General features: G+C 43.5%; 1 protein-coding gene across 1 annotated transcript; it reads left to right on the top strand.

Moving 5' to 3' along the window:
• The first annotated feature begins 596 nt into the window (after positions 1-596).
• Positions 597-1067, top strand: Scp2d1 (SCP2 sterol binding domain containing 1). The gene has a single exon (XM_005320432.3). It carries the CDS (start codon positions 597-599, stop codon positions 1065-1067), a length of 471 nt encoding a protein of 156 aa, XP_005320489.1.
• The last annotated feature ends 13966 nt before the right edge of the window (positions 1068-15033 follow it).

The following is a 15033-nucleotide window of genomic DNA, read 5'->3' as shown; positions in this document are numbered from 1 at the left end:
CTATCTTTCTCTTTTTCTGGAAGACGGGAGGTTTCTGATGTTGGCCCTGGTGCTGATTTCTTCTCCAATCAGCTATTTTAAACTGTTTTGTCCTAAAAGCATCTTACCCTAAGGCCAGTATCTTGATAAAGCCAAATTCAGCATCATGATTTGTACCTTAAGGATTATCCACCTTTAAAGGAATCAAAATAACTGCTCTCTCAGGGTTGCAATCAGGGAAGTGCCTGAATTTTAAAGACAAAGCCTTCTGGGGACAGTTTCCCTTACCATCATTGAAAGTTCCAGATGAGTGCCAAAGTTCTGCTTGGCCAGAAGCTGGAGAGAGTTTTCAAGGACCTATGGCACCAACGGCCCTAGCTGTTTGGGAATGTGTGTGTGTGTGCGTGGGTGTACCTACTTCACACTTACTTGTCTGATCCCCCACTCCATGTCATATTTTAAAATTTGTTTGGCCAATAAGACTGCAGCACACACACACCAGCCTCAGTCCCTGCTTGGGCCTTAACTTTGATGTCACAATCTGACCTGTGGGTATTAATCTGGCCACAGCTGTCCACAGACCAGACGGCAGGGTCAAGAGGACCAGTACAGTAAAGATGTGGAGGAGAATCGACCATCAACCCAAGATCAAAGCAGGGAATGGACCTCAGGCGAGCCAGCTCAAAGCTTTGGGTTCAGCTCGGGAACTTGCCATGCCAAACCCTCTAGAGCTGTCAGCATTCCAGAGCTTCCCAGTGTTTGAGGACATTAGCCATCACATCAAAGAAGTGGGAGGCCAGCTAGTAAAGAAAGTCAATGCCATCTTTCAGCTGGACATCACCAAAGATGGTAAGATCATTCTGCAGTGGACCATTGACCTGAAGAGTGGCTCTGGGGACATGTATCCAGGATCTTCTAGGCTCCCAGCAGACACTGTCTTCACTATTCCAGAAAATGTCTTTATGGAGTTAGTTTTGGGCAAAATGAATCCGCAGAAGGCTTTCCTGGCTGGCAAGTTCAAAGTGAGTGGCAAAGTTCTGCTTGGCCAGAAGCTGGAGAGAGTTTTCAAGGACTGGGCTAAAATTTAAGCATGGAAAAATACCAAGGAAAAGATCAAAAATTCTCTCTGGTTATAATGTCAAGTGGAAATCATGCTTAAACTGAAGATTAAAGTAAAAAGTATCCAATATTTTTACTCAAATTCTTCCTATTCAAGTTTGATTAATTTTCCTGCTGATGTGTATATTTGCAGTGGGGTCTGGAGCAGTAAAGAGAGTTGGAGTGCATCACATAAAATTTTTGTCTTTTTTTTTCTTAGTTCCATTTATGTCATCATATGCCAGGGTGAAAGCCATATGTAGGTGATTTTGATAGTTGGATTTAAATGCTCCAATGATTGTGTTTCCTAAGATTTTTTTTTCTTTTTTCTAAGTTTGGTGCTTTGGGAAAGTAAGTGATAACATCGTTGTGCACTTCTGCATTCTGCTGTTAGACTCTGAGAGGGCAGGTTCCACAGGTCTGTGGGTGGAACCCAGGCAATAGAGGGATGAGACTTTCTCTGTGTTATAATTTCTGCTGGATTCAATTCTAGTAAAGTTGAAAGGCTTGAAAAATGTTCTAGGCCGGTGGTTCTTAAACTGAAGCATGCATCCGAATCACCAGCAAGGTTGGTTCAAGTCCAGATTGATGGGGGGCCCCACTTCATGGTTTCCACTTGGTAGGACTGGGCTGGGGAGAATGCACAGTCCCAACAAGTTCTGAGAAGGTGTTGATGTGACTACCCCCTGCCTTATTGCGTGCAAAGTTTTCTCTATTGACCTTGACTGTTCTATTATAGACCTATGAGATGCGGCCATTATTTAAAGGATCTCTTGGAGACAGATCACATAATCCTCTGTGAGTTATTACTAAAGTGTTGATGCGGTTGGGAGCTTGTGCACTGAGTGTCTTACATCAAAGTTCATCATTTCAAATCAAAGTTCATCCAGGGAGGTTTTCCCTACCGGGAGCTCTCTTCACACATGTGGGAGGACTGGAATAAAGCCAGCTGCAACTGATTGTGACCTCCTAATGAGCGACTGTGTTATTTGTTCATATGTGGTCTGTGTGTACCTTAATATCTAGTAAGTTAAATATACACATTGAGGACACTCCAAAACCAGAGGAAAGTTGCACCAAAACGGCACAAATATGTGCCTAATGTCTTAGTCCAATATCTGTTACTAGAACAAAATACCTGAGATTGAGTAATTTATAAGAATAATAGTTTATTTAACTCATGGTTTGAGAGGCTGGGAAGTCCAAAAGCATGGTGCTGGTGTCTTGTTTGCATTGGTGGTGGCTTTCTTGCCACATCATAACATAGCAGAAGGTATCACATGGAAAGACAATACAAGTGTGCTATCTTGGGGTCTCTCTCTTCCTCTTCTTATAAAGCCACAAATACCCTCATGATAGCTCCATCCTTGTGACCTCATCTAACTCTTTCTCAAAGGCCCCAATTCCAAATACCATTGACAAATGGGAGTTTCCAACACAGGAACTTTTGTGGGTCACATTCAAACCACAATGCCAACCAAATGATCTAGCCATTACATTCTTTGGTGTTTTTCCAAGGCAAAAGAAAACACATGTACAATCATACATGAATATTCATGTTGCCTGTTTGTGGTAACCTCAAACTGGAAATAGACCAAAAATGTTCAGAGGTGAATGGATAAACAAAATATGGTATGTATACTGTGGAATATTACTTAGCCATAAAAAGCAGTGAATAATTGATAAATCACAATAAAATGGATGATTGTCAAAATAATTATGCTGTGTGAAAAAAGAGAAAGCTGAGTGGATGTTATTTATAAAATACTAGAAAATGCAACCTGGGGTGACAGAAAAAAGATAAGTAGCTGCCAAGAGATATGGGCATTGGGAGTGGGGTAGGATGTAAGGGGGGTATTATAAATGGTCATGAGAAAACTTAGGGCGGTGAACATGTTCATAGTAGTGATGGTCTACAGGTGTTTATATAGGTCAGAACACCAAACTTCACATTTTACACACACACACACACACACACACACACACACACACACACACACATATATATATGCAAGTTTTTTATGTGTCAATGTAACCTGGGTGAAGCTCTCTTTTAAAAAATGCCAGCTTCCACTCAAAGTGAGAGCTTTGTGTGGTTGCATTCCTGAAGGGAACTGACACTTCTGCCCTTCTCTCAGTAGAATGAGTCGTCTAACATCATATTAGGTAATGTTTCTATTCCTTACTGAGTTGGAGGGCTCTGCAGAGGCTTTTCTAGATTCTCCACATCACAAACAGGCAATGGGGATGTAGCTTGGAGGCAGAGCACTTGCCTAGCATAAGTAGTCCTCGGTTCAATCCCTATGAGAGAGAGAGAGGAGAGAGAGAGAGAGAGAGTTGCTAACCAAATCCATCCAGTCTTTTTTGTGGGAAAGAAAGAGACATTGATCCAGTTGGTGACTACTCCATGGTCAGAAGAAATTGTGAAGGTTTCTTGGTGGAGTCTTGAGATGGTCCCCGTCTTCTTCTTTCGCCTGGCTCATGAACTTGATGACCCAGGGGTACATAGGGCAGTTGTGGGTGTCTCAGCGGCCTCCAGCTGACAGTGTGAACTATTGTGAGCACTTAGCTTAGGCAACTTCTATTTCCCAAAATCCAACATGGGGTAATGCAGGTGTTTGGAATGCTGTTGTGCCTATATCCCTCTTTAGGGGAAATGGCTCACCCAAGCCCCCACAACCCAAGGGTCTTGCTCATAACATGAGATAATTATGGCCTCTGTTGATTGGGCCTGAGACAAGGGTTGCTTAGAGACAGGGTGGAGGAGGGGTCTGAGGGAGAGGTTACCTTAGGTCATGCCTGGGCTGTCATCTGGACTCTATGACCCATTCTGACTTGGAACAACTAAAAGAAAAAGTATCCTGAACCAACTAGATTCCTTTGTAGGAATTTGGAATTGGGTAAATGAGAGACTGAGCTATAAGCAAGCAGGGAGAATAGACTCTGAGAGATTGGGATGTCAGAGGGGAGAGGGAGAGCTATACAGGATGGGGTGGCCGCTATGGCGGAGTGGGAGAATGGACAGGCAGACTCCTTGAGGGAGCAGAAAAAAATTTGTTAACCAATAAGGCCCAGGCCTTGAGAGACACCCCAGAACACCCCTTTTCTTTATAGTTCTTTAACACCAGGATATGCCCTGACATTATCACAAAGGCAGAGAACTCAACCCACTCCAATTCAATCCTCAGCACTTCACCCTGCCTGCTGTTCCCCTCCTCCTTTCCAATCCACCAATCTCTCCATTTACAGTTTATTTACTTTTTTTAAAAAAAATTAGCATCCCCTGATGTCAGACCCACTGTGCCACATTATGCATGCACATTTGATAGTTTGGTCAGATTCATTCTGCTGTTCTTCCCTTTTCTCATCCCCTTTTCCTTCTCAGTCCTCTTTGTTTACTGATCTTTCCTTATTTTGATGAAATTCCCTCTCCTTGATTTTTCCTTTATTTTTCTCCCCTTTTCAATTAAAAGAAGCGAAATACTCAATCCTGGGATGTCCCATTGGGGCAGCTGATAGCACTCAGATGTTGGACTGAGAACTGTGTTCATCTGTAAGAATGGGGTCCTATTTAGAAAAAGATAGATTCCAAGCTTGTATAATTATATCAAAGTGAATTCTATTGTCATGTATAAGTAAAAAGAATCAATTTTAAAAAAGAGAGAGAACAGTTTTGAGTCCGGGATCACCATTTCACATCTGCATCATCACAGACAATAATCGAATGGCTCCTTGCTTCAGCTTTCCCATCTGGAAACAGCCAGTAGCCCTTGGAACATCAGTTTTCCAGGGATCTCCAGCTGGGACATGCCCCTCGTGGTCGCTGGCTGAAGTAGGTTTCCATAAACACGTTTCCTTTCTTCTCTGATTGAGAGGCAGGGTATTTATTATTGGGATCTTTCACTGGCTTCTTACTGTCTTCCACATTCAGGGTTTTCATACTCTGCTCCAGGGACCTTTCTGCCTTTTCTTCTTAGTTGGTGCCCTAGAAGGTCACATCTGGCTCGGAACACATGTCTGTGTTTTGATTAGTCTGAACAAGGTTGGTCTTAATAGTGTTTTTAAAGTTTGAATTACTGCACAAGAAGATTTCTGTATTTTTGATAATTGCCATTGTGACTATAATGAGATAAAATCTTAGAATAGTTTTGATTTGTATTTCTCTAATTGCAAGAGATGTTGAGCTTTTTTAAAAATATTTGTTCATCATTTGTATTTCTTCTTTTGTGAAGTGACTGTTCAGTTCCTTAGCCCAATTATTGATTGAATTATTATTATTATTTTTTGCTATTAAGTTTTTTGAGTTCTTTATGTATCTGGGAGATTAGTGCTCTATTTGATATGGGTGTGATTAAGATTTTCTCCCATTCTGTAAGAATACAAGCAACGATAAGTGTTGTTGAGAATGTGGGGATAAGATTCACTTGTACATTGCTGGTGGGGCTGCAAATTGGTACAACCACTTTGGAAAGCAGTATGGAGATTCCTCAGACAACTTGGAATGGAATCACCATTTGACCCAATTATCCCACTCCTCCGTTTATACACAAAGGACTTATAATCTGCATACTACAGTGATGTGGCCACATCAATGTTTACAGCAGCTCAATTCATAAGAGCGAAACTTTGGAAGGGGGGGACACAGCAGGAATCTCATCTCCCAAGGCTGACATGAGGAAGTTAGCTAGGCTGGGCCTTATCTCGGGGCTCCAGGAAGAGTCAGCACCAAGATCATCCAGGTTATGGCAGGATTCAGCCTTCTGTGGTGTAGGACTGCCATCTCTGTTTCTCTGTTGGCTGTTACCAAGGATGCTTTCTCAACTCCTTGAGGCTGCCCACCCACAGGGTCAGGTGGCTCCTCCATCTGCAAGACCAGCAAATCTTCTGCAATTCTTTCCAAATTCTTTGGCCTCTACTTTAAAGGACTCATGTGATTTCACTGGGCCTACCACCCAGAAAAATCTGATTAGTAACCTTAATTACATTTTCAAAATCCCTTTAGCTATTTAAGGTAATACTATAGATTTAAGATTCATCTCTTTCCCTTCCCTCCAAATTCACATGTTGAAGCACTAGCCTCCAATAGGATAGTATTTGCAGGTGGAGACTTAGAAAGAATTCGAGTTAGATGAGGTCATGAGGGTGGGTCCCCCATATGAGATAAATGCTCTTCCCAGAAGAGGAAGTGACCAAGCTCTCTCTTGTGTCCTCTCTTGCCATGTGAGGATATACAAGGAGGTGGCTGTCTGTACATCGGGAAGAAGGCTCTCACCAGACCTGACCATATTGGCACCCTGATCTCAAACTTCCCAGTTTCTAGGACTGTGAGAAAGAAAGACTTGTTGTTTAAGCTACCCAGTCTATGTTTTTTTTTAAAGCATATTGAACTAAGATAGTTAATGTATTTGTAGTATGATAGTCCATCATAGCCATAGTCCTGGGGATTGAGAGGCAGGATTCTCTTGGGGACCATAAATTCTATCTTCTCCCCTGACTCTACCATCTAAGTTCCACCCATGCCTTCATGAAACTGTAACTAATTTAGTTGTCTTTTTTTCTCCCACAATATGTAAGTCCATCTTTTTTCCAACCCTGTGTTCTGACTTTGTGTGGACCATTGTATCTGGGCCAAATAAATGTTCTGGTTTGAGCAGGAGAGTTCTGGTTTACACTGCCATCTTGACATTCAATCAGCAGCACACTTTCCTCAGAAGAGTCTTGGTTGGGATGACAGGTTCCAAGGTCCCCCCACATCTCAAATAGCTGATGGGTCCTGAGGACAGGACTCAGTCAGGGCTCTTGCTTGGGTTCCCTTTTCTCAGTCTCTCAAAGCCTGATACTCGTTGCAGACTCCACACAAATATTTGTGGAATGAATGAACAGACTCCTTAACATTTAAACAAATGCACATGGAAAAAAAATAGTACCAAAGGGCATGCGGAGAAAATTCAGGCATTCTTATTTCTTCTTCCCCTTTCCCCAATTTTTCTTCCCCAAGGTACCTGGAGCTGCCAGTTTCTTGTGTTTCCTTCCAGATACGTACACACAAGCATCAATATACAGAATTTTCAATTATTCCAGAAGGTGGCACACAGATCCTTTCTTCAAAGAATGTCCCCTAACCCCCTGAAAAGCAGAGCCTGATGTGACTTGCCCCGTGGAAACTTTGCTCACATTTGTCTATGCCTTTTAGGAAAAAAAAAAAATCTCACATGAGACTGCTTTATAAGGAAAGGGAACAAAACGAACCCCTCTTCCTTGGAGTTGGGGTTCATTTGGCCTCATTGTGCCCTTCCAGTCCTCCGTGTCCCAGGAACCAGGGCTGGGATGTGGCTGGATGTCAGCCAACAGAAGGTGGAGGTCAGGGAAGCCTGCGCCCATTGCTTCTCCTGACTCTCCAGTCCTCGTAGGCGCCTGTGTGCTCACAGCCCAGCACAGGTTGCTGTGGCTTTGGGCCCCAGATGGAGGGGACTGGGAAGCTCCTTCCAGGCCTCAGGCCCTTCCCCTCTGGGGCCCTACAGCTTGCCTGACCTCAGAGAGGGAGCCCTAGCTCCAAAGCAGAAAACGACCGACCGAATGAGCTACAGAATCAATCAGTTATTTCCAGAATCAGGTAGAAATTGCAGTAGGAGGGGCGGGGCATACAGCAGGATGCTAAGGGCCACTCAGAGGAATCTCAGGTCTCTCCATGGCCCAGAATATTCCATTTATGCCCGAAGCGGGAAAGGATGGACAATTTATTCCGATGAAGGATTTTATCACTTTTATATCAGAGGCCCAGGAAGCTCTTGGGAAACTGTCTCTCTCCTCTAATTCCCCAGTTTTATGTGAGTTTTAATGAAACTCACACTTGCCAGTTCCCCCCCCCCCCCCCCCCCCCCCCGTTTTCCTGCCAAAAGGATGGGAGGAAGGAAATCAAGCCCAAGTGACGAATGTGGACTCTTAGTGCTGAAGTCAGGGACTCCTTCCAGGGAACAGCTTGGAGGTGTGTGTGCCAGCTCATCTGTGGGGCATCCTCTGAAAATAGCTCGTCGTTGCCTTGTTTGCAGCCTGCTTCACACCTTCCAAGGGACTCGCATGTCTGATCCAGTGGATAGTAACTGGGCAAGGCCTGGGCGCTGTAAGAACCTAGTGTGGACTAGAACTGAAAGGACATCACTTCACCACTTGAATAAATGATCCACTTAGAAAGTACAAGTTGAATATCTTCCATGTGCCGGGCTTTGTGCTAGCGTGGGGATGCAATGGTGAATGAAGCCCTTTCCCTCTCCCCAAAAGATCACACACATTGGAAGGCAAACCTTATAGTGGGCATCTGAGGCTCAGAGAAATTCAAGGTGCTAAACGAGGAGGTAGGGACCGAGCTTGGGATAGCTCCCCAGGGATGTCACCTTCCTTCTCCTTCTTGAACAAAGTTAGATGAACCCTGTGCCCCAGGAAGGATGGAGCGAGTGGGGATCTCTTTAAGGTATTCTTGCCTTTATGGAGAGTAGACCATGATTCTGGAGTTGCTGGTAGGGCCCCCCACTTTCTTATAGCTGCTTTTCCCACTCACAAAAAGTAAACAGAGAAGCAGGGCTCTCTCAGCTCCCACGGATGGATGGATCTATTCACACGTGTTTAGACATAAAATTCAGGCGAACACCAGTCTCGAGAGCAAGGTTCTTATTCTGGAAGGTTTGAGTGAGGGCTGATTTTGGATTCTTAGTCACGAACTGCCAGTTTGCATTTGTTCATTGACCAACTAATCAATTAATCCATTCATCTAATAAATATTTATTGAGCATCTATCATGCCTTAGACATCACTTACTCTTGGCAAGGCTAGTATTTAGCTGCAATTCCCCTGTTATTTATGGATTGGTCCTGACTGGTCAGACCTTGCTCCGAGTTCTCAGTGCCCTGTTTGGATTGGTTTTTCCTTTACCATGCTTGTAATCACTCCTGGTTCTGGGTGCCAGTGGCAAGCTAGCTGAGGTTTCTCCTCTCCTGGTGCTTACATTTTCAGATGGGAGTTGGCAGGGAGACCAATGCTACCCAGTAAATAGACAACCAAACAAGATTACTTCAGAAAGAAAAGAAAGGTGGCTAAAAGGAACTGGGGTCATCAGGAAATGCCTCTCCAAGAAGGGGTTCTATGATTTGAATGAGTCTTCACCATAATTTATATGAAATTTAGTTTCCATTGTGAGGATTCAAAGGTGGGAATGGGGGGGGAACCTCATGATTGGGTCTCGAGGGCTCTGTTCATGGATTAATGTGTTATTGAGGGTGTGATTTTGCTATGAAAGTACATCCTCTCTGGCTAGCTTGCTCTGCTCTTACCTTAGGACTCTGCAGAGTCCCTGCCAGCAAGTAGGATCTCACCAGGCGTGACCTCCTGATCTTGAACTTCCCAGCTTTTAGAACCACGAGCTCCATGAACCTTTATTCTTTATAAATTACTTAGTCTGCAGTTTTCAATTATAGCAACATAAAATAGATCAATACAAGAGACTGCCTGAATATGATGTTCCAGAAGCAGATTCTGTCTGTTGATTTGGGAGATGAGTTCTGAAAACACCTGTTTGGGAGTACGGAAGAGGGACTTAGAAGAGACGGCAAGTGACCTAGGATTTCTTATCGAGCAGGACATTGCTGGGGGCAGGCAGGACTCAATCCCAAAGGATGTTTCAGAGAGACAGTGAAGAACACTCTTTAGAGTTTTCTCACCAAGGAAAAAGGAAGTTGCAGAATTTTAAAACTAATTTCCATCAGTCTTTTCTTAAAAAAAAATTTAATTGATTTTTTAAATAAATGATAGCAGAATGCATTACTGTTCTTATTGCACATATACAGCACAATTTTTCACATCTCTGGTTGTATATAAAGTTATGTCCACACATATTTGTGTCTTTATACATGTACTTTGGATAATGATTTCCATCACTCTTCAACTTAGTGCAGCTCCTGGGAAAGGGAGGGTTGATTTCTTGGCTTTTTGGAGGGTCGACCTCTCATGCAGCAGAGGGGGTCCAGGTGTTGGGGAAAGCCCTTCAGCAGTTGGAAGTCACCTGGAGGAGACAGTGGTGGTGAGGTGAGGCCTGAAGGAGGACCACAGCAAGTTCTGGCTGCTCCTAGCAGGACTCTGATTTGTAGGGGCAGCAGCATATGGTGGTGATAGGTTAGACCTTGGGACAGCACAGCTTAGGGGCTGGATCTTGCTCTGGCTATTTCCTAGCTCTGGGACTTTGGGAATGTTGCTTTTGTTTATTTATGTTTTGAATAAATGATTGAAGATTAACACACATGGGGAGAAGGGTATAGTTCCCAAGTGTGCAGTGCAACATATTTTCCCAAACCAAACACACTCCTGGAACCCAGGCTCAGGAAATAGGAGGAGATCAGCACCTCAGGAAGCCCCGGTTGCACCCCCTTCCAATTACTCTCTCCTTGAAGGAACCACTATTTTAACAGCCCAGAGTTTAGTCTTGACTCTTTTGTCTTTTGTCTAAACAGGACCATGCAGGCATATTCTGCTGTATCTGGCTCTTTCTACTTGGCATTTTGTGAGATTTGCCCCTGCTATCGTGTGTAGTTACAGTTCATTTTATTGCTGAATGATGTTCCCTTGTATATGGATTGTTTCTAGTGTGGTGTGATTTCAGGAAGGGCTGCTATGAAAAGTCCTGTATCCCTGGATGATTGCAAGTCTTGTTTCATTGCATCATATTTTTTAGTACATTCCCATGTTTGCAGTAACAGAAACAGGGTCGAGTCCTGCACGCAGTCAGTGTTTCATAAAGTTTGAATGTTTATTAGCCTGAATCAAGAGGCAAGGCAAGCCCTGTGGCAGGAAGACAGGTCATGTTGGGGTCTGGCTTCTGATTTCCTTGGTCTCCGGTGATTTGCTTGATCTCCATGATTCTGGACTTTGGACCTCACTTGCTGGGCTTCAGAGGGAAACTCTTTCAGCTACAGGGTCAAGAAAAGGAACAAGAAAGAAACTGTCTGGAACATGCTGTGAACATATAGGCCAAGTGCCTGAGCTTAACCATGTCAGAAAACACCCTTAAGCGACTGCTGAGGATCCTCATTTACTTTTCTGTAGGGGGAAAAAAAAAATCCTTCCAGACCTGTGACTTGGCTAATCACAAGAAACATCTGTGAGCTCCTAAAAATATCTGCTTTGTACCATTTTGTGGAGCACAATATTTATATAGTCCAGCAGCGTAATTAAATCAATGTTTAGTTAACTCTTAAAAACAGCTGGAGGCTCCTAAAACCCAGGACAAGATTTATAGGTGGCCTGGGCAATGGGCTGGGAAGGGGGTTCTTGGGAGTTTTTCCCACAGGCTCATGGCAGGGGGCTACGGTGCCTACAGAGATAGAGGGTGGACATGAGAAACCAAGGAGAACTCGGATGCTTGGTTCACTCAGGGGCAGATAAATGATGGCTGTTTCCATGTTCTGTCTGGCAGCTGCTGGAACATTATTTCCTACTGAGGAAAGGTTTTCCCTTTACCAATCAGAAAGTGCCTCATCTCAAAGGGATTTTTGTTTTTTGTCTTTTAGTCTGGGGAGGTCAAGCTAGGGTAATGGTAGATTTTCCTGGAGATGGTCACTTGGTTTCAGGAGAACTACAGAAACAGATGGGGATTTAGCCAGCAGGGTTTGGGGCCATGTGCTTCCTCTGGCTCCTCCAATAACAACAAACCTGAAGCATTGTTTTTTCATTTTGGTAAAGGGGTCCCCTAACCCTTCAGCTGAGCGTGTTTCTCGTCTGAGCCCCTGGCGGATGGCGAAGCAAGATGGGAGCTCACTGTGAGCAGCACCTAGTGTGGGGTCTCCTCTGAAGCCTGGGACTCTGTTGGACATTGGGGTTTTTCTAGGGGTGTCAAGCATGACTTTGGTTGTGGAATGGGAGGCAGCAGGGCTTTGAGGGAGTTTGAAGAGAAGTCTGGAGTTAGGAAATGCAGGACTGATACCTTTACTTTCAGCCACCTACTTCTTTTGGGTTCTTGCTGTTGGCATAGGGAAAGGATAACCCGTTGTTCCTCTCTCGCTCTTTCTGCTTCTTGGCCGCCATGAGGTGTGTGGCTTTGTTCTAGGGAACCCTGTTGGCCATGATGTTCTTACCACAGGCCTGTAATTCAAAGCCAAGTCTTTTTTTTTTGTAGCAATAGCACCACTGACCAAGGACCTCTGAAACTTTGAGCCACTACAAATATTTCTTCCTCTAAGTTGTTTTCTCAGGTATTTTCTCAGTGATGCAAATCTGACCAGCAGTCATGCATATGTGGCCAGGTGCTGGTGTGTCTGTGCAGACTGGCGACTTGGAGCTGTGGGGAGTGTGTTGGAGGAGAGAGGACATGGCGTCCTGGTTCTATGGCGAGATCTGGGATGCCATTCTTGCCTCTTGAATGGGCTTTTCTTTACCTCCACAGTGATGGGATCACCCTAGATGATCTCCGTTTCCCTTGTACATTTATATTCTTTTAAAAAAAAAATGATCAGCTGGGGATGTGGCTCAAGCGGTAACGCGCTTACCTGGCATGCATGAGGCACTGGGTTTGATCCTCAGCACCACATAAAAATAAAATAAAGATGTTGTGTCCCCCGAGAACTAAAAAATAAATATTGAAAAATTCTCTCTCTTTCTCGTTCTCCTCTCTTTCTTTTTTTTAAAAAACATGATCAGGATTAATGGACATTGCCTGAGAAGGGGGAGGTCATCTCAGTGATACTAGTAAGAGGTGATGTCTGAGGCACATTTGTGTGGCTCTGTGCTCAGGGCTTACTAGGTGTCACCTTATTTCTCATCACTACCAACCCTTGAAATTATTCCCATTTCTCCCAGGAGGGTGAAGACCTACCAAGATGGTAGTACTTCTTCCCTCTTCCAACACGTGGAACTAAAAATATGAAAGAACTATCATAAATTAACTAATAAACTAATTAACTAAACTACTTAAAAAAATTGAGTGCAAGGTAGACCAACCACATTTGGGATTTTTCTCTATAATGACCCATTTCACATGCATTTGAAATATTACTATATATATATATATAGTTGTGGTTATTTTTAAAGTGAATTTGAATTATGGGATTCTGAAATAATTTAATGTAAAATAACAACAGTCTTACTTTAAGACCCAAATGTACGATAGGACACAGAAAAATTAAAGACTGATGAGAATTGCATAACTTTAAATCCATTAAGATAGACTAACTTATGAGCTACGTTAGCAAGTCCATCCAAGGCAGGTCCACTTTGGTAAAGGGAAAACCCACCATCCTTTGTGTGAATATTATGAGAAGGTTGGTCTTGATTTATGTGAGCTAGGATTTACATGAGGTCTTCAGGATAACATCTCTGCAATAAATACAACTGCCACAGAGAAAATTATTTTGGGAAAAAAAAAACAACAACCCTGAGGGCCTTTGAATATTGTGTGGCTGAAGTAGGTATTTGCTCTGTGTACTGGGTCATTTAGGGGAAGAGAATTTAAGTGCCCAAGGGCCCAAGGTCAAGGTGGAGTCAGGTCTTGAAAGCAGGTCTGTTTGATTCCAAATATCTTGTTGAGAGAGATTTATGGGCCCTGACCTCCTGCCATAAATTATTTAAAAAAAAAATCAAAGTTCCCTAAACAAGGCTTTGAAACTCATCTCACTTGGGGCTTGCCTTTTAGAGTTGGATAAACTAAAACCAGAGAAGAACCGAATGATGAAAGGCCGTGATGATGTGCTTTTGTGGGCTCCACCAATTTTCCAGGGGACTCCTGACAGTGGTCCTGAGGTCTGTTCCTACCTGGACACCAGAAAGTGACTTCCCCCTAGTTCCTTTTTTTTTGTTGCTAATAACAGAATACCATAGATCTGTAAGTTATAAGGAAAAGAGGTTTATTTTGGCTCATTGTTCTGGTTGCATGGTGAGGGGCTTCATCTAGACGGCTTTTTTGCTGATGGAGTTCCAGGGTAGCAGAAAGTATGTGTGTGTGGGTGGGGTGGGATGGGGAGGGGGGGGAGAGAGAGAGAGCGAGAGAGAGAGAGAGAGAGAGAGAGAGAGAGAGAGACAGAGACAGAGAGAGAAGGGAGAAAGTATCTGTGGTATCTGTCCCTCTTATAAATCTATCAGGATATAATCATGGGCACTCCACCTGATGAATTTATCTAATTCTAATCACTTCTAAAGACCCCACCTCTAAACACCATCTTCAGATTCAGTTTCCGCCCTCTTAATCCCATGCCATGGGGCTTAAGCTTCCACATGAATTTTGCAGGGGACAGGCCAAATGTCCCCTTAGCTCCTGCCCTCTCTGGGCTCAAGTCTTGCCTCTCTTAGGGGATCAGTTGAGGTGGATTAGGCATGCTCTCCTATTCCTTTTAAGCTTCTAAATTCTCGGTCTCTAGTCTCTTTTCATGGATTGAGTTCACTTCCCATTTGTCCCTTTGGGAAGGAAATTGGGGTAGTGGTTAGGAACAGGCTCTCTAGGAGATGGGGCAGGACAAATCAGGAATCTAGAAGCATTACTTTTTCCAAGGGAAGTTTATTTAGTGAAAAGCTAATGAAAATGTCTTTCCTTTTATTTTTCTTTTCAAAAGAAATAGCCAGCATCAGAGCTCAAGACAACTGATGGGTGTGTGAAGAATTTTAATTTTTCTTCATCACAAAGAATCATTCAAAGATGTTTTTCCATTTTCATTCCCACATAAAACAACACTCACTGGCCCATGCCTGCATATCAAACCCACGCTGGGAATCAAGCATCACAATGAGCTGACATCAACAAGTTGTTGAAGGCGTACAGCCCTGACCAGCACTTGGCACTGCCTTTAGTGGAAGTCTCTTTGGAGACATCCCTTTGGTAGGATGTCTTGGAAAAATTCATGAAATGTTATTGACCAGCTTGGCTGGCATATTAATTTGTCTACTATTGATGCTTTCTTCATCTTGAGCAATTCTTTCCCATCTCCC

Source organism: Ictidomys tridecemlineatus, chromosome 5 (genome assembly GCF_052094955.1).
Source record: "Ictidomys tridecemlineatus isolate mIctTri1 chromosome 5, mIctTri1.hap1, whole genome shotgun sequence".
Classification (NCBI taxonomy): domain Eukaryota; kingdom Metazoa; phylum Chordata; class Mammalia; order Rodentia; family Sciuridae; genus Ictidomys; species Ictidomys tridecemlineatus.
This window is presented reverse-complemented; position numbering and strand designations above follow the sequence as displayed.